The sequence below is a fragment of the Zingiber officinale genome, chromosome 6B, assembly GCF_018446385.1.
Source record: "Zingiber officinale cultivar Zhangliang chromosome 6B, Zo_v1.1, whole genome shotgun sequence".
NCBI lineage: Eukaryota > Viridiplantae > Streptophyta > Magnoliopsida > Zingiberales > Zingiberaceae > Zingiber > Zingiber officinale.
In genome coordinates this window covers 55,056,854-55,080,231 of record NC_055996.1, presented here as the reverse complement: position 1 = coordinate 55,080,231, position 23,378 = coordinate 55,056,854, and the positions used below count along the sequence as shown (strand labels likewise).

At 41.6% G+C, this 23,378-nt stretch overlaps 2 protein-coding genes across 2 annotated transcripts; one reads left to right on the top strand and one right to left on the bottom strand.

Moving 5' to 3' along the window:
• Positions 1-6,731: 6,731 nt before the first annotated feature.
• LOC121990985 (cell division protein FtsY homolog, chloroplastic-like) lies at positions 6,732-7,188 on the bottom strand (the record flags this gene model as incomplete). Its single annotated transcript, XM_042545022.1, has 2 exons — positions 6,913-7,188; positions 6,732-6,842 (listed from the first exon to the last, which is right to left on the bottom strand). Coding segments are annotated over exons 1-2 (387 nt in total), but the record flags the coding sequence as incomplete, so codon positions are not given.
• Positions 7,189-7,442: 254 nt separating this feature from the next.
• On the top strand, positions 7,443-8,045 carry LOC121990984 (putative RING-H2 finger protein ATL21A). Its single transcript, XM_042545021.1, has one exon. The coding sequence runs from the start codon at positions 7,443-7,445 to the stop codon at positions 8,043-8,045; it is 603 nt and encodes a 200-aa protein (XP_042400955.1).
• Positions 8,046-23,378: the final 15,333 nt, after the last annotated feature.

Below are 23,378 nucleotides of genomic sequence, written 5' to 3'. Positions count from 1 at the left end.
TTTTTCAACTACTGTTCATCATCTTCCTCCTTCTTCCACACCAAGAGAGATCACTAACTTGAGCGTCGGAGGGCCTAGCCAGGGATTCCCACCCCGGTCTTAGGTCACTGACGATAGTGTTGGCTGGTTTCTTGTGCGCAGGAAGTCTCGGAAGCTCCGAATCTGGTTTCTCTTCGATTGGATTTCTCTCTCGTCATCGGGTCTTCGTGCAAGGAGGGCATTCGGTGACTCTATTTTTTCCGATCCGCTTTGGGTTTCTCGGATCGTTGTTCCACAGGTATTATTCTTCACCAGCGGTAGGTTTTTTCTCCCGGATCTCCGTCTTGTCAAGCTTCTCAGACAGGATCAAATTTGGCGTCGTCTGTGGGAACTTCACTTGAATCTGAGACTACAAGATGGAAGAGGCTGGAAAATCAAATCTACTCACTATTAGCTGCGAAGATCTGGATTTTCTCATTAATACTCATGTATAGAAAGCTTTGCAACAACAACAACAACAACATCAAGCTCATACTGGGGCTACTCCGCCGGTAGCTCATAATCCGGCGATTTCGACTACTGAGCGCCGGAAGGGAAAGGAGCAAGAAGAAGGAGAACATGTATATTTCCCCTGGCTATAGCTTCTCCGACTAGGCGTCCTCGAGCTTTCCTTCGTACTCCTTTGGGACAGGGAGGACGAAGGCATGTATTCCAAGAATCTTCTGGCGAGGCACCATACAAAGAAAAGCGCAGAGCTAAAATGATGGTGGCTAGTGATAGATCACCAGAGAGAGTTATTTCTCCGTTCTCTCAAAGTGTACTAGACGATCCACTTTCTAAGAGATATCAAAATCTTCAGATCGGTGAATACTCTGAAACCACAGATCCAGAAGATTATCTATTAAAATTTGAGAATGTAGTATTATTGCAGCAATTTTCTGATGGAGTAAAGTGCCGGATGTTCTTTACAACACTTGGAGGAGCAGCTCAACGCTGGTTTAAAAGATTGCCGGGGAATTCTATCCGAAGGTTTAAAGATTTCAAGAAGGTTTTCTTGCATCATTTTCCAACAACAAGAGGTATCATAAAACTCCTTGGAGCTTGTTTTCAATTAAACAGGGATCTAAAGAGTCTATTAGAGCCTATATTAAGAGATTCAATCAGGTAGCCATCGATGTGCCCAATGCTACCATTGAGATATTGGTAAGTGCTTTTTCTCAAGGCTTAAATGATAATGATTTCTTTAAAGATCTGGTGAGAAATCCTCCTGCCAATTTTGACTTATTAATTGAACGTAGTACTGAGTTTATTAATGTCGAAGAAGCTCAGGCTGCACGCTGAAAAGAAGATACCACTTCTTCTCCTGCTCCTATTAAGGAGAAAACTCCTACTCCTATTCCTCCACCAAGAGGACCTAGAGTAATTCACCCACCCCATCATCATCCAGAATATCGTGCACAAGCAATACAACATGTGGAGATGCAGCAAGAAGCACCAAGAAGATGGTGCACTTATCACAAGACCAGCAACCATCATATAGAAGACTATTTTGTTTTGAAAAATAATAAAGCAAATAGGGATCGTTATCAAAGGCGAAACTATTATTAACAGCAATATCCCAGGCAGCAAAGTCCGCTCAAGTATCTGTCAATTGGGGCTTTAAGTAGAAACCAACCAGACTTCCTTAAGGATTCTCAAAGACGTTAAAAACATCACAAGGTTGGTGCGAGTATTTTCCCTCAAATAATAGTCGATCGGGAAATCTCATGAAATAACTCGGATGGGTCTTCATGGGAGGAACCGGAGACTTTAAACTATCATAAAAGCATAGTCGATCGGGAAATCTCATGAAGTAACTCGGACGAGTCTTCATGGGAGGAACCGGAGACTTTAAACTATCATAAAAGTATAGTCGATCAGGAAATCTCATGAAGTAACTCGGACGGGTCTTCATGGGAGGAACCGGAGACTTTAAACTATCATAAAAGCTTAGTCGATCGGAAAATATCATGAAGTAACTCGGGCGGGTCTTCATGGAAGGAACCGGAGACTTTAAACTATCATAAAAGCTTAGTTGATCGGGAAATCTCATGAAGTAACTCGGACGAGTCTTCATGGGAAGAACCGGAGACTTTAAACTATCATAAAAGCATAGTCGATCGGGAAATCTCATGAAGTAACTCGGACGAGTCTTCATGGGAGGAACCGGAGACTTTAAACTATCATAAAAGCATAGTCGATCGGGAAATCTCATGAAGTAACTCGGACGGGTCCTCATGGGAGGAACCGAAGACTTTAAACTATCATAAAAGCATAGTCGATCGGGAAATCTAATGAAGTAACTCGGACGAGTCTTCATGGGTGGAACCGGAGACTTTAAACTATCATAAAAGCATAGTCGATCGGGAAATCTCATGAAGTAACTCGGACGGGTCTTCATGGGAGGAACCGGAGACTTTAAACTATCATAAAAGCATAGTCGATCGGGAAATCTCATGAAGTAACTCGGATGAGTCTCCATGGGAGGAACCGGAGATTTTAAACTATCATAAAAGCATAGTCGATCGGGAAATCTCATGAAGTAACTTGGACAGGTCTTCATGGGAGGAACCGAAGACTTTAAAATATTATGAGTAAGATCATGCGAGATTGATACAGCACAATAATTTGTGGACCCGAACCACTCGGGATCACACGCCCGATCGAAATTCAAAGGCATTTGGATTTCTTTGTCACTCAGAATTACACTCCTGACCAGGATTCAAAATTTAGAGGGAATTCTTTCAAAATTATACTCCCGGTCAGAATTCATAGTCTTATGAGATTCTTATGATTTCCTTATATATTACTGCTCGGGATCAGGCACTTGATCAAAATTATACTCCCAGTCAGAATCAGAATTCATAGTCTTATGAGGTTCTTATGATTTCCTTATATATTACTGCTCAGGATCAAACACTTGATCAGAAGTTACAATCATATGGAGTTCTTTATATATAATCATTGAAAATTATACTCCCTGTCAGAATCAGAATTCATAGTCTTATGAGATTCGTATGATTTACTTATATATTACTGCTCAGGATTACGTACCCGATCAGAAGTTACAATCATATGGAGTTCTTTATCTAAAATCGCTCGAGGTTATACTCCCCACCAGAGTGCATAAATCCTAGGGAATTTTTCACATAAAGTTGCTCGAGATTATATGCCCTTCAGGAATACGGATGGAATCTTATATTTATATATATATATATAGTCATGTATGATTGAAGTTCAAGGAGTTTATGGAAAGTCTTATTGTTCAAAATCATATGATCAATTAAGATACCACAAATGGAGGAGTTTATCAAAACAGTGCCTAACTTCGAGAAATAAGAAAGAATTCTTGAACAAGATAGTACTTATTCTCACGAACATCTTAAAGGAAGCAGTAGCAAGATAACAAAGGTCAGGAAAGCAGGTAAGTACAAATTTTTACAAAAATGCAAGTATTTAATTACAAGTCTTTTATGAATACATAATCATGCTTACTCAAAATTGCTTGTCAAGTTTTCGGACAATTCTTGATTAAGTCTGCGATAGTTTATGAATAGAGAGGAGGGTTCTCAAGATAGATAACCACCTTCCCTTAATTGTTGAATAACCCCTATCACGGAATGATTTAAAGTCCCTATTATACGGCGGACATATTCATCATTAAACTTCGAAGACCTCAGATAGGCTAAATGCTTGTCCACCCATCGGTCTTCCTCATGCTCCTTATAACTTTGAAATTCGGCTTGTAGTTTAGTATTTTCATCTTTGAAAGTGTCTCTTTCCAATTTAAGTTGTTCTAGTTCTTTTTGGAGTGAGGATATCTCTGCATCCTGAGTCTTTCTTTGTTCTTTCTCTTGTGGAAGAGCAAATTCTTTTGATGATAAATCTTGAACCTGCTCAGAAAGAAAAATATTGTGAAGCCTCTCTACTTTCTCTAAGACAATATTTTTATGAGAAACATCTGAAATAGCTTTGTCCTTCAAAGTAGTTTACACCTGCAGGCTAGAGTTTAACTGATCCACTTGTAACTCCAAGGTTTTCCTCTCAAGCTCTTTGTTTTCTAATAATTGGTGTTGATGCTGCAGTTCTTTCTTCAGAGCTTCCAGTTGTTGATTCTGTAAGGCTATTTTTTTCTCATAATTGAGGGAGATCATTGTGGGAAGGAGGAAGAATAGCTTTCAAAACTTCTATTTGGGCCCTTAATTTACTATTATCCCTTTCCAGAGCAATGAGCAGTTGGTCTAAATGAAGACTTGAGGCAAGGAACTAAACAAAATAATAATGTGGTTAGAGGAAGTGATAAGAAGTTAATAACATATAATTAAAAACACTTACAACAACAGCTTGACGACTGTGACTCCGCGTCGTGCGACAAATCGAATCATGTAAGGGTGGGTGACGCCTCGTCGTGCGCCTCCAACATTTTCTTACCGTCGAAAAACCAATCATAATCAAGGAAGTTCTAGAAAAAGTGCACAGTTTACCAAATGTAATAAAGAAAGATGGGAGAAGAATAAGAAAAAATAAAAACTCATGTCTAGTCAGTCGGTTGACACCTCTTTCGACTAGACTTGGAGGGAAGACTAGTGATATGGGTTAGGTTTAGTAGGTCCCTGGTGAAAAGAATAAAGGAGATAATAGAATCTAGGGGAGTAGGTCAGTATCGATCGGGATAATACCTTAAGAAAGATAGGCCAATATTGGTCGGGATAATACCTTAAGAAAGATAGGCCAATATTGGTCGGGATAATACCTTAAGCAAGGTAGGCCAATATTGGTCGGAATAATACCTTAAGAAAGATAGGCCAATATCAGTTGGGTTTACACGTTTAAGATAGATAAACCAGGATTGTTTTCACTACAAGAAAAAAGTCTAACAACAACGGTTTTTCACCGTTGTTGTAGCCCATTTTGAACTGTTGTTAAAGGCCGTGTTGTTAAAAGGGGTGCCCAAAGACAACAGTTTTTAACTGTTGTCTTTGAAGGCAAAGACAACATTTTTACAACAGTGAAAAACTGTTGTCTTTTCCTTCAAAGACAACAGTTTTTCACCGTTGTCTTTGAGCGTCTACCTTTAATAACAGGGTTTTCAACAACAGTTTTAAACTATCTACGACAACGGTGAAAAACCATTGTCTTTTTTAGAAAAAAAATTAAAAAAATTAATACATAATTTGCCAATATTATAAATCATTCAAAATACTAAATTTCAAAATAAAATTTAATATACAATTTTCTAACATTCAAAAATAATATCTATAACATTCTGAAGAAATTTCATAAGCAACCAACAAAATTTCATAAGCAATCAACAAAATGATAACACTATTAAAACAAAGGTAGAACAATATAACACAATATTTTCTACTTAGATGTCGGTGAAGAGGAGGGATTGCAGTTCCTAGTGCTCCTTAATTTGTTAAAGTCTCTTCATTTTTTTAGCTTGTCGGCATTCTTCCCAATACTCTTGAGGACACCTATTCGAATAAAGATATATATTACAAATTAGCAACTAAACTGTACGTGTGATTCTAATTGCACTGCATAAATGTTACATAACAATAAAAACCATTTGTTATAGTCATCTAATAGAAGTACAAAAAGCGTTATCTACGTAACATAAATGGTAACCTCTTGAAACAATATGGTGGCTCTTAAATTTCTTATTAAGCAGAATTCTCATTCTATGTCACTGCATACAAAGCTTCTATTATAAATCATGCAAACATTATTTTTCCCAAGTGATCAAGCAGCATTAATTCTAAAAGGTACAATCTAATACAAACATTCCCACACAAGTCCAAGAATGTGACACGGAGCAGGGAACAAAATAACTCAGAATGTGACACAAGTCCAAGAGTTTACATGCTCAAACCAAAAGGGCAAAATAATATTTTTTTGCATATTATTCAGAATTAATCCAAAAAAAATCCAATATCATTGAATATTAATTATGAGTACCTGACAGAAAAAGTAATAACTTAGTTAACACACAATGAGATGGAAGAGGAAGAACTGTGAACTCCTTTTTATCTAGATTTTGATTAGCTACTAATTTATAACTATTTCAACACAATAGGAACAGCTCTTGCCTTATCAATCAGCAACCAATTCATCTCTATACATGAATTACATGTCTAGTTGCAATCAATACAGGAGCATAATGAGAGGTAGAATTAACTCCAAAATTCAAACACAAATAGATGAGTTGAGAAGAACTTTGCTAAAAAGATTTTGTGATCACTGTTACATCTTACAAGTAAATCCTACACAAAATAAACCTGAGTAACTTGGGTAAAGTACCTAGCCTAAGGATGAAAAGAATACACTCCGCTACTTTCTTTAAGGTGAAAGCATAAATGGAAAATGTGCAAGTGAACATACAAGATCAAAATGATTACCAAGAGACGTTGTCTTTCCCCCTCCATTAACACCAACAATCATAATCACTGCAGGTTTTCTGGTTGCACATGGAAATAAAGGCTTTGCAATTGAGTCCAGCTTGGACGAAAGACCAATTGGATAAAAATACATGAAGAATAATTCAAAGTCTAGAACCTAAATCCCAGCTGAAGCTCTGTCTTACTGCCCTTGCTTGTCAACAACTGGAGCACGCTCGTCTTCAAAGCCTCCTAGATATTTGTTAATGAGCATTAACTTAGGCAGTTACTGAAGGGGAAAAACCTACAAGGAAGATGCTGAAGAAAGAAAAAGTTCACCTTTATATCACTTCCAGACTTCAGCTTCCCTGCTAGTATATCTTCCCGAAGGCTGTCCACGATCTTGAACGAAATTTTCGGGCCGAAATCAGACACTAAAAGTGCCTACAAGAAAAATTCGAATGAAAATCAAAGTCAACTCTTCCCACTGCATGATCATCCTTTTTTTAGCCACCTCTTCGAGCTCATCCAGAACTCGGTCGGTGTCGGCGAGGTTCCAGTAGAGGAGGAGCTCATCCACAACGGAGAGACTCTCACGCGTCTTGGAGAATCCGGAGAAGAGCTTATCAACATTGCTCTTGGCCTTCTCCTTGATGAGGCGACCCAGCCGGGTGAAGAACCCGGTTTGCCCGACGGTGCACCGAAACCGAGCTGACGAAGAGACTCCCCTGGAAACGAAGACAGAAAAGGACGCCGCTGAAGCAGGAGAAGAGACTCCCCTGGTAATCATTCTTGGACAATTTATAACATTCTGAGTTATAAATTTTCATTCTATTTGTACAATATTCTAAAAGGTACAAATAGGGGACTGAATGGGGTGGCCAATGCTCCCTACTCCGTGATATCGATCTAGGACTCCTGTCCCCAACTTATAACCCGCGTAAACATGATTGCCTGCTGATCAATACCCAATTCTTGTAGTTTCCCTTGAGATAGATGAAGAAGACATCTACCAAGAACAGCTCTCGATCCCTTTGCATGGCCATGGCCTGCAAAGCATCATGGCGCAGCTTCTACGCTCTGCTTCTGCCGCTACTCTTCCTCCTCCTGTCCCAGGCTGTTGTTACAGCTACGGGGCAGCAGCAACAGCAGTGGAGCCAAGAAGCTTGTGCTCCCTTCTCTTGCGGTCTGTTCCACGACATCAGCCACCCATTTCGTCGAACAACTGATCCACCTCAGTGCGGGGATCGGATGTACGAGCTCACCTGCAACGGCGACAGAGCCACCATCTCCATCAGCTCCACACACTACTTGATCACTCAGCTATCTTACAAAAGCGGCACGATCCGCTTGGTGGATCCGAAGTTTGCGAGCGGAAGCTATGGCCTCCCTTCCCAATCTTTGTCACCCTCCGATCTTTCAAGCTCTGGCTTCGACCATTACCAAAATGGTTGGTGGGCAAGTTTCATGAGTTGTAGGAGAAGAATCGAGGCCCAGAGTTTATATCAGCTTGTTCCTTGCTTGAGCAACAAAAACAACACTTTTGTCTATGTCGTTGTTGCAGATAAAGGAAATAGTTTGTCATACCTTTATCCATCATGTCATTTTGTGTCGATGATTCCAGCGGCAGAAGTGAGGAGGCACTAGTGAGGAGGCAGCGAAGATGAATGAAAGTCGAGGTGGCGAGGAGGAGGCGCTGGTGAGAAGGAGGCAACAAAGATGGCTAAAAGTTGAGGCGATGAGGAGGAGGCGGTGAAGATGGCTGAAAGTAGAGGCCGCGAGGAGGAGATGGCTAGGCCGAAAGTTGAGGCGGCGAAGAGGGCGGTGAGGAGGGAGGCGGTGAAGAGGGTGGTGAGGAGGGAGGCGGCGAAGAGGGTGGTGAGGAGGGAGGCGACGAAGAGGGCGGTGAGGAGGAGGCGGCGAAGAGTAGGGTTTTGGGAAAGAGACAAAAAAAACAAGGCGTAAACAACACTTAATAGACAGAAAAATGACGAAGGAGAAAAAGTGACGAAAGAAAAAACAATCGCATTCAATAACATTTAATAGACAACGTGTAAAATACCGAAAATAGGCAAATATTAATAAGGGAATTTTTCAAAATTTTTAGAAATTTTTCGAGAATTTTTTGGAGCTCGTATGGACGAGTTAACGGGGATAAAAACGGGGCCCGGAAAAGCCTGTTTAGGATACCCTGTTTTAATGAGGAAAAGTTTTAATTTTCCTTTTCTTTTTCTTTTTCTTTTTTTTTTCCCTCTAGTTTTCCCCGACGCCGAACTCGCGTGCTCTTCTTCCTCGTGCGAACCCAAGCCCTAACCGCACGGTGGTTTTCTTCCTCCCTTCCACTTATACTTCTTCTCCTCTGCCGAACCCTCCTTCCCTCATCTCTCGCGACGCCGGCCTTCTCCACCCGACAGCACCGCCGGTGCTCTTCCTCCTCGCTGAGCGACGCGCCGCCACCACCTCTACCGACGCCGTGCCCTAGCATCTCCGCCGACGCCACTGACTCCTCTCGGCCGCTTCTCTGTGCCGGCACCCGAACCCCAGCGCCGACCTCCTCCACTTGGTCGTGCCCTAGATTTGCAGCGACACCGAGCCCTCTCTGCTTTGGCTCCGGCAGCAGACCCTGTCTTCAGCTTCTGCCCTAGTACCCTTTGTGTATCACAGCGACGCCACCTTTTGCCCTAACTGAGGTCTGGGAGGTAAGAAATTTTCTTATGTAATTAGGATTTTTGATTTGTGGTTTGTGTCTCAATCTGATCCGAACAGTGGGGAAGGTTTCCTGTAGGGTTTGCTTTGCTGTGGATTGATCTTGGTTCCGGCAACACCTCTTTGGCTGCGGATCAATAGCAGAGATCTGTGAATTAGGGTAAGGATTAGGCGTATTTGAATACCTGTTGTAGGTTATGTTCTGAATTGGAGAATTTGGTTAGACGATCATGTGTATGTTGATTAGGTTTATGTGTTTTTGGAATTAGGGTTTTGCCCTAATTTAGGGTTAAAGAACTTATTTAGCTATTTATAGAAATTTAGCTAAATAATTGTATATATATTGGTGACACAGTACTTTGACGCGAGACGAGTATCTCGGAGTCAGATTTGGACCATTTTATCGGAGGCGGGTACTTTTGACTTATTGTCTTTGATATGCTTAGTAATGAAATTAACAATTTGCATTAATTGTGTTTTCTTATTTGTTTCGGTTAATCACTGCCCGATACATGTTACCTGCTTGATTGATTGTTTGTTTGCATTTCGGGTTGATACCTATCTGATTTCACATGCTCATGGGTAGTGATATAGCCATGTTTTACCATGTCAGGATCTAGGTTTGATACCTTATGTGATCAGTATACCTTGATATGATTTATTTACTTTGGTGCACATTATCATATGTCCAGAGATTGATTTAGCATATTACCATGCTTAGTGACATGCACCATTCGCATGATTGCATGCTGTGAGCACTTTGCCAGTTTTCATCACTGTTCGGTGCTCCGTTGTGACGCTCATGGGTAGCGTGACACAGCGTGGTAGCACGTCAGTTTGACTCTTCCGGTGCTCCGTTGATCCGCTCATGGGTAGTGTGACGCAGCGTGTAGCACGTTAGAGATTCCTCCCCGTCATAGCGTACCGGGAGATGAGAGCATTGCGCTCCCCCATTTATGATTTGGGGTAGGAGTACGTATGTACTCCGACAGCATCCCGTCCACTCGGTCACTCATCAGGGGTAGTGATGCAGAGTGCACGGTTGTCACAGCTCTACCCACTCGGTTCCACTTTTGTTATGAGTTGGCTGACTGGCGTCAGGGGTGACCATGACATTGGCATCATATGCATGATGCATTTATTGTTTGTGATTGTGTTTGCTGCATTTATATGCTGCATATTGTTTGGATACCTATGTTTGACATGCATACAGGTCTTCTATACATTTCGGACTGTTTATCCTTATACTGGGTCCTGGTTAGTACAGTCCCTCTCCTGTTTACTTCAGATGCATATTTTTATCTTTCTTATATCAGGAGACTGTACGCATGATTAGTGTTAGGTGTTATTTCTTTACTTTGCATATCAATTGTACCTGCTGAGTGTTGGACTCACCCCGCCTCCATTGTTGATATTTTCAGGTTGATGCTGTCAGGAGAGAGTTCCAGTTGCTGGTCCCTGCAGACCTCGAGGATATGATTGGTTTTCTTTGGTTTCTTTTCTGTTCTAGACTGTTTTGAACATGTTATGTTTTGGATTATTCTGCTTATGGATATTGTATGGATTTTATTATTGCGATGGATTTGGATTTGGATTTTATTCTACTACATGCCTGCCTGGACGGCAGAAGAGGTGAGTTCGTCAGATTTGAGCTTTATGAGTGTAGTTGAGTAGGGTGGATTTCGAGTCAGAGTACTTTTGTTTGTGTTTACTATTATTAACTGCGTGGTTGTGACAGCCAGAGGCTGAATATCTATATAAACTACGTGGTGATTGTTTTTATTTATTGTTTTTATTCCAGCCGCCTGTGGCTGAGGTATATGTGTTATGTAGAAGTTTCAGATTGTCCGCCGTGCAGGGGAGATGCTGCCGAAATTTCTTCGGACAGGGACTCCTCTGGGGCGTGATAATTTAGTGGTATCTGAGCCAGGTTTTGCGATTTTTGTTTTCGTATTTTGGATAGTTGGAATAACCTGATACCAAATTATTTGGTATCAGAGCGCCAGAGTTCGACGACGCTTGTTGGATTTCCGTGTGTTGGATATTCGAGATTTGTCTGATACCAATTTATTTGGTATCAGAGCGGGTTATGATACCTGCTTTTGGTATTCTAGAGATTTATCGGATACCTGTTGTTGGTATTCTGGATATTTGGGTTAGCCAGGTTTGCGAGACAAACTGGGCATTTTCAGATTTTCGATATGGTTATGTTTCGGATTTCCGTTTCGGATTTATTTGGATTTCCGGCGATATTCTCGTTTGGAATTTTGAGGTCAAAAGTTGGAGACTGGACAGCGACGGAACATCTCCAGACAGCAAATAGGTATGATGTTTATTTTTATGATTTTTATACTTGTAGTAATATCTGTAATTTAATTTAACAGATATGAGACGATCTACTCGTATTGCTGCGAGACGTGGTGTTGGACGACCACGTGCGAGGACCACGGGATCTCTGGATATGCCGGAGATGCCCACTGTTAGTGAGCCTGTCAGTCAGGGACTGACTCAGCATGCTGCGGGCACGTTGGTCTCTCAGACCCCGACGGCTCCTATAGAGGTACCTACCTCGATTGTGCCGAGCGTACCTATCCCTACAGTAGTTCCGGTACCATCAGAGGTACCATTGGCGTACCCGACATCTGCTCCAGCGCAGCCTACAGCGTATTCAGTACCACCACCACTTGGATCTACTATGTACTCGACACCAGTGGCACCTGTGCCCCCAGTGCCTACAGTAGCAGCAGCTGCACCATATCTGGTACCATTACCTACCGTACCTCCAGCTGCGGCCACTTTTATTCCCCCAGCACTACCATCGACGGCTTATGCTCCAGTTTATACAGCAGCACCGGGAGTTCCTCCTCCGGTTTATTCCGCGGTACCACCTGTAGTATCAGCTCCATTGTTTCCGCCAGCTCCTGCAGCCGTCCCGACACAGCTCACTGATATTGTCGCTGCACGAGCTAGGATTCCAGCATTGGCTGAGTCGATGAAGACTCGTTTCACTCTTTTCCGCGGAGATCTCGATCCGAGTATGGCTCTGTCATGGATAGAGACTATGGAGCAGACTTTCTTCTATATGACTTGCTCCGAGTGGGAGAAAGCAGAGCTAGCTGCCTACCATTTACAGGATGAAGCTAATGCCTGGTGGATTACTCAGCATTCTATTATGGGTGAGCGCAACGTCACGTGGACCAGGTTCAGAGAGGCTTTTGAGAGCCGCTTCTTTCCACTGTCTTATCAGATGGCTCGCCGATAGGATTTTATGAGTCTGAGGCAGAACAACCGCTCAGTGACCGAGTATAATACTGAATTCAACCGGTTGGCTAAGTTTTGTCCAGAGTTAGTTACGGAGGACAGAACTCGCATGATGCAGTTTATTCAGGGACTGGATGGTCAATCTGTGAATGCAACAATCGGAGAACTGGATCTAGATGAAGATGAATATATACAAATTAAGGAGATGGTGATATATTCAGCAGAAAGAATTAACCCATCACTTAAGCAAAGGTTTGACCCCATATTACAGCAGCTGAAGAAACAAGGAATTATTGGAGAAAATCCTCTCCAACACTGGCAGAAAAACAAAGTTCTTTGTCATCTGGATATCAAAAATCCAGAATTTATTATCGAAGATCGGCCTCTCAAACATTTGACTCCAATCCAGAAGGAGGCATTTTCTAAACATATTAAGTCCTTACTGGACTTGGGAATCATCCGTCCAAGTAAAAGCCGACACAGAACAACTGCCATTATTGTCAACTCAGGTACTACTATTGACCCTGATACTGGAAAAGAAAAGAAAGGCAAAGAAAGATTGGTGTTTAATTATAAGCGCCTCAATGACATAACTCATAAAGACCAGTATAGCCTTCCTGGTATTAATACCATCTTAAAGAAGGTTAGTAATAGTTGTATCTTTTCCAAGTTTGATCTGAAAAGCGGGTTCCATCAAGTAGCTATGCACCCTGACTCCATAGAATGGACCGCATTTTGGGTACCTGATGGGTTGTACGAATGGCTCGTTATGCCATTTGGTTTGAAAAATGCCCCAGCAATATTTCAACGAAAAATGGATCTCTGTTTCAAAGGAACAGAGGATTTTATTGCTGTTTATATTGACGACATCTTAATTTTCTCTCCAGATGAGAAGAGCCATGAGAAGCATCTCCAACAGATGCTTAATATTTGTCAATTAAATGGACTTGTATTAAGTCCTACTAAGATGAAGATTGCAGTAACTGAGATTGAATTCCTGGGTGCAATTATTGGCAATTGCATAATCAAATTACAACCACATGTTATCTCAAAGATTGCTGATTTTAAAGACAATGAACTCAAGACCACCAAAGGTATGAGATCATGGTTAGGTCTTTTAAATTATGCCAGGAATTACATTCCTAATCTCGGAAAATTGCTTGGACCTTTATATGCTAAAACTTCACCCAAAGGAGAAAGGAAGTTAAATCAGCAGGATTGGGACTTGATAAAACAAATTAAAGAAAAGGTTCAGCAACTTCCAGATCTAGAGATACCCCCTCCTGAATGCTATATTATTTTAGAAGTTGATGGTTGCATGGATGGAAGGGGAGGGATCTGTAAGTGGAAACGAAATAAATTTGACTCTAAATCTTCGGAGAAAATTTGTGCATACGCAAGTGGGAAGTTTAATCCTCCCAAATCAACTATAGATGCTGAAATTCATGTCGTATTAAATACAATGGAGTCTCTGAAGATTTATTTTCTTGATAAAGCTGAACTTCTCATAAGAACAGACTGTCAAGCTATAATCAGCTTCTTTGGGAAGACAGCAAATCACAAACCATCACGAGTCAGATGGCTTTCTTTCACCGATTATATCACTGGAGCAGGACCCTTGGTCAAATTTGAACATATTGATGGCAAAAATAATCAAGTAGCTGATTCTCTCTCTCGCCTAATATCAGTGTTAACTTTTTCAGAATGGCCGGAACAAGACCTTGGCAGGCTGGCTCTAGTTCCACAAGCACTCAAGGAGCTCGAGAGGAGACCCAACCAGGAGGCCCACGAGATATTGATCAAGGCCCTGAAGGCCCTCTCAGCCTCGCTGAACAATACAAACGAGAATCAAGTAAACGCCATAATCAACCAGTCCTACTCAACAGATTCGACCAAATCTCTGAAGATTTGCATCAACTTGAACAAAGAGCTGCAGTGCAAGCAATCAATGCACTCCAACAACTACGCATCATCCACTCACTAAAGTTACAAGAGTGCAATAAGTGCAAAGGAAAGGACAACTGGTGGAATGATTGGTATCCAGCTGTCAAGCAATGTGACAACCAACTAACACAAGCATCTTATCTTCTGCAAGACTGTGTCTCTCGCATGCGTAACTTTAAAGTTTGAAGCATGATGGACCCAACGAACGACCACTCAATGTCCATACAAGCTTTATTTAAGTAGCTTTATGAAGCACTATGAAGATTCCTTCTGATCTTCTTATAAGAACAACGTGTTGATGGGGCCCAATGAGCACCCAGCGTTCTCTATAAGAAGAAACTCTTGCAAGGAATTCAGGCAGAACCTGAACCTTACTCGAGTCAGTGGGAAAACTAGTTTGTAAACCTTCTAGTTCTTAATTCCAGTTTGCGTTCTTGCTTACTCTCTTTCCCGTTTCTTTCTTTCTTTCTTTCCGCTTCCGCCCCCCTTTGGTATCAGATCTTTACAAATTCTTTTGTTTTGGCGTGTTGGCATTATGCAATTCTGAGAAACAAGAGGATAGATCCTAACTTGGTTAAAACGGCAGGAGGCCTAAAGAAAACCAAGGGCACATCTATATGAGATTCTCAGGAGAGGAACTACCCTCGCCAAGGCAGCAAGAATCCCTGTAAGTACTGATCCCTTTTATGAATAATTATATCATTTCAAGAAACACTTCATCCTATAGAGAAGCAATTTCTGCAACTGATCCTATAGAATCACCCTCAACTGGTTTCGCTAAACCAAGTGATTACCAGGGTTCTACACCTAGTATTTCCACAATCATTAAGCAAAACAATACCCAAATCCAGCTACTTGTTCAAATTTCTGAAGCATTAAAAGAAATTCAAGCCAGTTTGCAAAAACAAAATCCAACTCCTTTTCCATCAGACCTGATTACAAAATTGCAAAACCTTACTCTCTCCAAGCCTAAAGAAAAGCCTGGAAAACTGTATGTTTTCAAGGATCCTTATAAAATTCTAAAAGAAGAACAAGAAAAATTGAAAGGATCATGGCAACCACAAGGACAGAGCAGCAGCAAGTAACCACAAAACCACTATTTGAAGATCAAATACGAGGTTATCGGCGAAATCAACGACGATTGTTTAATGCACAACAAGCAGCAAGGCGTGTTGGGCAAGCTCTTATTGGTGGTACTTCAACAAGGCATACTCTTGAACAACAAATTGAGCCTGAAACTCAATTACAATTATCTATGCAAGAGCGAGCTTCCATAGTACCTGCTGAGGTACTTTACCACTCCCGAAGGGATGATGCACATCATCGAGTATATGTGCATAGATCTGAAGAAGCAATGCTTATGACTGACAACCATCAAGCGGACAGAAGCTTTATACAAGAAGAAAGCTTCAATCAATTATGACGAAGTGATATGCAATATATTCACCTTAGAGTCCTTCAGGTACGTATACAAATATTACATCGTCAACAAGAAGGAACGATGGCACTTGTTGTCTTTCGAGATAATAGGTGGCAAGGTGATCAGGCAATTATAGCAACAATGGAAGTAGATCTTACTAAAGGAAGCCAGATGATCTATGTGATTCCAGAAATTATGATGACAATTGGCGATTTCTACCGAAATGTTCAAATATCCATCCTTACAAGAGGATATGAAGCCTGGCAGAATAGCGAAGCTAATTTGCTAATCACAAGAGGACTGGTAGGTAGGCTTTCAAATACACCTAATGTTGGTTTTGCTTATGAAGTTCAAGGTGTTGTAGATTATCTTACTTCTCACGGAGTAAAAGCCTTACCTGGAAGAAGTTTTTCAACTCATCGGCTGCAAGGTCTAAACTGGACCATTAATCCTACTCAAATTGCTATTCCTATGCAACCAGCAGAAGTAAATAGTCAAACAATGCTGGATGGGCGCATATCATTAAGCTTCAACAATTATGCAGCAGCCCAAGTAGCAGAACCACCAAAATATAATGACAGAGATGAAGAAATTTTGGCGGTATTGATTGAAACACATCCTGGTGTTTTTACTTATTTTGACGGCACGGAATCAGAATATTTCGAAAATTATGGAGATTCTGATAATATTTATGACAAAGGAAAGCAAATAGCAGAGCAAGAAAATTACTCCCCAAGGTACTCTCCTAAAACTGAGCCTCATATTTTAGTAAATCGAATGTTTCCACAGGCAGTACTCCCAAAAAGAAAAACAGAGGGATCTGCTGTTCTTGATATAGCAGCAAGTCATGATGCTATTATCGAGCCATATGGACGAGAACTCGTACATACAGGCCTACGAATAGAAATCCCATATGGATATTATGGCCGTATAGCTTCACGTTCTGGCTTTGCATGGAAACATGGAATTGAAGTAGGAGCTGGAGTAATCGATTCAGACTATCGGGGTGAGGTACAAGTTCTTTTGTTTAATAGAACTAGCCTTCCTATACTTATTACTTCTCAGCAAGATATTGCACAATTAATCCTTGAGAAAATAGCTATGCCAGAAGTATATGAAGTTCCTCATCTGAGTTATACTGAACGAGGAGAGCAAGGCTTTGGATCTACGGATAAACATTCTGTCTTTTTACCAATTAATGAAGCCTCTTCCTCTCAAGAACCCCACAAACTTACAACGCAGGATATCTTTTCCTTACTAATGCCACATGAAAAATTGGCAGTTTTGGTGGAAAATGATTCTTCCCACATATGTTTTGAGGAAGCCCATGCAGCGAATACAAGCCCAAGGGCCTCTGTACCGCAGTCCATGGACACTACTCTAAACTATGAGGAGGAACCTGATTCCTACCTTGACTATATTCAGTATTTATCCTCACTATCCAACACCAAACCAATTTGGGACACCTACTCAGATGACGAATGGACTAATCCATTCGCCAGCGAAGGTGGTGGGAGGAGAGAACATGCTCTTGAATTACGAGCAGATAATTATGAAGAAATTGTTCCCATTCTCTTAGATCCAGCCTTCTGATAGTACCCTGGGATAGGGATTTGGCTAAGTTCCATGAGGGAAACTCCACTTCAAGCCATGAAGAGGAGTCAAGTGAGCCAAGGAGCTCATTTCATGGAGGAATGGATTTAGAAGTTGAGGGCCACTCAACATCTAAAGAAGAAGAGGAGAAGAGTTCTTCTTCAAGTTCGGAGCAAGAAGAAGAAGCGTCTACCTCCGGAAGGGATGAAGAAGAGAGCTCTCATCCACCCTCAAACCTAGGTAACTCAAGCATTTCAATTTCAAATAAATTGCATATATTATGCTTTGAGTGTAGGGAATTTGGACATTACAAGAGTAAGTGTCCAAAGAGGGTTAGGAAGACTCCACCGGCGCCAAAGATCAAGGAAGCCGGAGTCCCGATACGCAAGGGCAAGGAGCACGTGGTGTGCTTCCAATGCAAGCGAAGGGGACACTATAGGAGGCAATGTCCGAGGGGGAGGCAATCTCACAAGGACAAGAGATCGAGCACATGTATAGGGGGAGCTAGGGCAAACCCTAAGGTAATCTCTAAGGCACATTCTTGCAATTCTAGTAGGATGCATGCTAGTAGCCTTATTGCTATTGTCAAGAATGATAAGCATGATAACATTAGAAATCGATACACATGCTTAGGTGCTAAACATGTTAGCCTAGATAAGGATAATTCTAGAAATGTTAACCCTAGAATTAACTCATCTAAGGCTAAGGAGAATCTAGGTAGAAATCCCAAATCAACTAGACACATGCCTAGGAATACCTCAAAGAAAAATGATAAATTAAAGCTTGAGGTATTAGAGAAAGAAAATCAAGTCTTGAGGTCAAGACTTGACTCTCTAGAAAAGGCTCTTGAGGATTTGACTCTAGGGTCTAGGGGTCAAAAACCCAAGTCCAAGGACAAGAAAGGTTTGGGTCACAAACCTAAGTCCCAAGTGGTCAAGCCCACTTATCACAATGTTCCATTCGATTATGGAACAAAATCTAGGGCTAGGAAGACCATCACCAAGGTCACAAGGGGAGTCACCCCTAGAGTTGATCTTGATGAGTCCCAAATGATCAAGGCTTTAAAGCCTAGGAGGGTCATTAGAAGGGTTGCTAGGGAAGTCATCCCTAGTGAATACTTAGTGAACCCAATGAGCTCAAATAGGTATTGGGTTCCTAGGAGCGCGATTTCATCACGCTAGATGAGTTAGGGTGTGCCAACCTTACTTGAATAGGTAGTTAACCTAATCATGGCAAAAGGTGGCACTTTAGGAATTTTCAAGGTGTAATCAAGCCTTGAAAATGAATTTGAAAATTATTCCTAAGGTGATTAGGATGTGCCAATCACATTTGAGGAGTTCTCTTAGGTCAATTTAATTGTCACATAGCGATCTAAACATCCTTGGTATGTGATTTTAGGTCTATTACACTTAGGAATATAGAATTTATGGTAAAATGATCAAAATTATCAAAAATGGCAACTAAGGCTAGAATTAGGTATTTTCTATACCTTTATATGCTATTTGCCATGTATTGTTTGTCATATGCCATGTCATGACATCATATTTAATTTATGATCAGTTGAAATGTCATGATAATGCTTAGGTTAGTTAAATGTCATGATTTATTTAAGTTTCATACTTTATGCCATGACATCATGACATTGGCACATGTTTCCATTGATGATATCATTATATGCCATGTCATCATCTCTTCTCTTGCATTTATAATCAATGAAATTGATTTAAGGTTAAAAACACAATTTGATATGGAGATCAAATTGATGTTTAGAAAATGCATGAGATCTTAGTCTAAGCTAACCTAAACCCATATCTCACATCAAAATTGACTTGAATGTGTTTGATACACCTTAGATGAGTGTGAGATATTAGGATTATGAGTTAGGATCAAGGTGCATAGTTCTTGTACCTAGATGAGCCTAATTCAAAATTGGGGATCATAGGGAAAGCTTATGTACAAGTCATGTACATTTAGCCCAAAGATTGTGGTCCTAAATTAAATGATTTAAAATCAGTTTAAAATTGATTTGAAAAACCTTGATGAAGCTTTTCTAGTAATAGCATTCATCATTGAACAAGTTGATACAAAGATAAGTTAACTTTGAGCTATTTCAAAGACTTTTGAACTTTGTATCAAGATTGAAAAATGGAAGTTATTTTCATAGAAAACTATTTTTCTATGATAGTATATGTTATGAGGAATGTATCCTCAAAATTTCACAATTTTTCGAATTTTCTGTGATTTTCTAGAGATTTCTGAATTTCGGGAGAAGAAAAATTCAGAAATCAGAAATCAGAGTTGTGGACCGATCAGGAGGTTCCCTGATCGGTCCAGGTCTGTGTGGATCGGTCACGGTGACCGATCCAGGGAAGGTCTGATCGGTCAGGTGACCGATCAGCGCGTGCCAACCTGCTGAATTTCGACTGTTTGTCTGAAATTACAGCTGTGGAAGTGGTGCTTTAGAGTTCTAAAGGTTTGAAACTCTCCAAGACATTGTTGGTGCAATGGTCAAGGGGGAGTTGATCTTTAGGGGGAGTTTTACCTATTAGTCAAGAGGGAGTTGACTTTTAGGGGGAGTTTTTACTCCTTAAAGACATGAGTGATATGGGATTATCACTAAGTTGATTGTTGAATTTAGTATCAAGGGGGAAATTAAGGGTTTCAATGAAAGGTATGGGACTTTCATTAGGAAGAAACTCTTGACCTTGATTCACTCTTTTTGATGTGTATCAAAAAGGGGAAGAATGTCTAGAGAATGTTCAAGGAAGAACATTGGAGTTAGTGGGAGAGGTTGTTGATCACGACGAGTGAAGTTGTGAACAACGATAACTTACTCTTCAGGGGGAGAGTTTGTTGATGTGTGCTAATAGGGGGAGAATGAAGGGTTTAAGTTAGGCCTTCATTATCTAAGAAGGAGGTTGTCTTCTTAGAAGGAGAATGTAAGGTTGTAACTTATGTTTCATTACCTAGTGGCATGAGGAAAGTTGAGGCTATTGGATTAGCCTAACTTAAAGGTATTGTCAAACATCAAAAAGGGGGAGATTGTTGGTGCAACTTTAGGTCAAGGTTGACCTGGTTGACCCGACTCGAGTTGACCTGACTCGAGTTGTATTTTGATGTTTGACAATAACAGAAGAGTTGTATTTTGATGGAAGATTGTTGGTGCAACCTTAGGTCAAGGTTGACCTAGTTGACCTGACTCGAGTTGACCTGACTCAAGTTGTATCTTGATGTTTGACAAGAACAGAAACTTGGGAGGTTGTGGGTGCAACCCTTGGTCAAGGTTGACCTGGTTGACCCGAGGTGAGGTGACCTGACTCGAAAAAGTCCAAGCAGGGAGCTTGGCACGGGAAAAGTCCAAGCAGGGAGTTTGGCACGGGAAAAGTCCAAGCAGGGAGTTTGGCACGGGAAAAGTCCAAGCAGGGAGCTTGGCACGGGAGAAAGTCCAAGTATGGAGACTTGGCTCGGAGAAGTCCAAGTATGGGAACTTGGCAAGTGGAAGTCGGAGAGGGCTCGGTAGCTCGTTCTCTGGACTAGGTCAGAGAGGGCTTGGTAGCTCGTTCTCCAAACTGTGGTCAGAGAGGGCTCGGTAGCTCATTCTCTAGACCGGAAGTGGGAAAGTCCTGGTGAGTGAAGCCAGGCAGTTGTGAGAACCCTAGTGAGTGAAGCTAGGTGAAAGTCCTGGTGAGTGAAGTCAGGCAGTGGGAAAGTCCTGGTGAGTGAAGCCAGGCAATTGTGAAAACCCTAGTGAGTGAAGCTAGGTGAAAGTCCTGGTGAGTGAAGTCAGGCAGTGGGAAAGTCCAGGTGAGTGAAGCTAGGCAGTTGGAAAGTCCTGGTGAGTGAAGCCGGGCAGATTGGAAATCCTGGTGAGTGAAGCCAGGTGAAAACCCTAGTGAGTGAAGCTAGGTGAAAGTCCTGGTGAGTGAAGCCGGGTAAGGGAAAATCCAGATGGATCAAGGGTGATCGGACATCTGGTGTTGAGAAGGTCAAGTAGGTCAAGGGAGTGATCGGATACTTGATACGAAGAGAAAAGTCCAAGTGGGTCAAAGGGATTGACCGGACATTTGGTGGGGAGTCTTAGCAGGTCAAGGGAGTGACCGGATGATAAGCATGATGCACCAACAGGTCAAGGTTGACCGGATGTTGGTTTGGAAGGCTTGGGACTTGGTTTGGGCAAAAACCAAGCTCTGGATCGATCAGTGGATCGATCCAGCGATACGCCTGAGTATCTGATCGGTCTGGTGACCGATCAGATAATAAACAGAAGGGTTCTGTAAGTCATCTGATCGATCTGGAGACCGATCAGAGAAGTTGAGCCAACGATTCTGTGAGTGAACTGATCGGTCTGGGGACCGATCAGCAGGGAGTCTGATCGGTCTCCACGACCGATCAGAGATGCAGCCACCTCTCTTACAGAGAGGTGGGATCGGTCCGGGGACCGATCAGACTGGGGCCTGATCGGTCCCCAAGACCGATCAGAGGTGCCCTGGACCGATCAGGGTGGAGCCTGATCGGTCCAGCCCTAGCCGTTGTGACCCAACGGCTAAGCTATTTCGGGCTTCTGTGTTCTGGCCTTTTTGCTTGCAGGTTCATAGGTTGGCTCTGGATATCAGAGGTCATAAAAGGAGATCGAGGGCTGCAACAAGGTCTCTCTGATTCTTCTCCGAAGCTTCTTGCTCTTCTTTCTACTGAGCTGCTGCTGTGCTCTTGAGCTTTGTTGAGTTCCGAAGCTTCGTGTGAGCTTCTTCGACTGGGTTCCTGCTGTTGTAGGCGTCTCGTGAAGTTGCTGCTTCAACCAGTCGACGAGAAGGCAAGCGTGTTTGTTTTACATTCATATTGTCTTGTGCTTCTTTGTATTTTGTGTACTTCTATCTTGCTGTTGCAAGAGTTATTGTAGCGAGGTTTCTCCACCCACAAGGAGTATATATTAGCCGGTTCTCCGGGGACTCATCCACCGACGGATTGATAGGCTTCATCCACCTTACGGACACGCCGAGGAGTAGGAGTTTCATCTCCGAACCTCGTTACATCGACGCGTATTGAGGTTTGATTTCTTGTCTTCGTTTCTTGTTTTTATTTCCGCTGCGCTAACCCTAGTTTTTAGAAAGAAACGCGAAGATTTGGGGTCGGCTATTCACACCCCCCCTCTCTAGCCGCGACCATCGATCCTAACATCCTTAAGTTCTTTGACTTGAGTTTTCAAATTAGAATTTTCTTCCTCAAGTTGTTGGACTTGGGTTGAATTTCTACTTTGAACTGACTAAATCAAAGGACGTGGGTAAGTCTCCTCCTTAAGGGATTCAATCTCCTTTTGAAGTGTCTTGACCTAGATATTGGACTTAGCTAATTTTTTTTTTGATAAGTACAAAATTAGATTATGTGATCTAATTAAAGAAATACTTATAGTGGATTGAGAACCTTCAGAAATGGATATAGATCTGTGGCTTTGCTTGGACTCCGTTTCGGCAACGTAAGCTTGTACTAGTAAAGCAAGGAAGCATGCTTGCTCATGTTCTTCGTCGGAGTCTTCTGAGGATTCGGACCATGTTCCTTTCAACGCCTTCTTTTTTCTCTGCTTCTGGTTTGGACATTCCAGCTTGATATGTCTCTTCTTATTGTAGCCATAGCAGGTGATTTCGGACTTGTCCTTTGTGCTCGATTGAGTCATCTTCTTGATCTCTCGTTTGGTGAAGCCCTTCTTCTTGTATAGTTTTCTTTCCAATTTCATGAGCTCAACGATAATTTCATTGTCTTCTTCAGAGCCGAATTCACCTTCAGACTCATGTTTGATTTGGTACCTCTTCCTAGACTCCTTTGTCTTACTTGTACCTGCAAACAATACAATACATTTCTTGATCGGGAGTGCATTAGCCTGTTCGTGAAGTTTAAACTCAGAAAATTGCTCATCTAGTCTAATCAAAGAAAGGTCCTTAGATAGTTTATAAGCATTTACCATCGATGCCCACAAGGTATTCATTGGAAAAGCATTTAACATGTACCTTATTATATCACGACTCTCTACCTTCTAGTTGATCGCGTGTAGTCCGTTAAGTAGG

What these genes read in the sequence shown, in the direction of transcription:
- LOC121990984 (XM_042545021.1), top strand. Translation starts at nt 7,443, where the DNA reads ATGGCCTGCAAAGCATCATGGCGCAGCTTCTACGCTCTGCTTCTGCCG.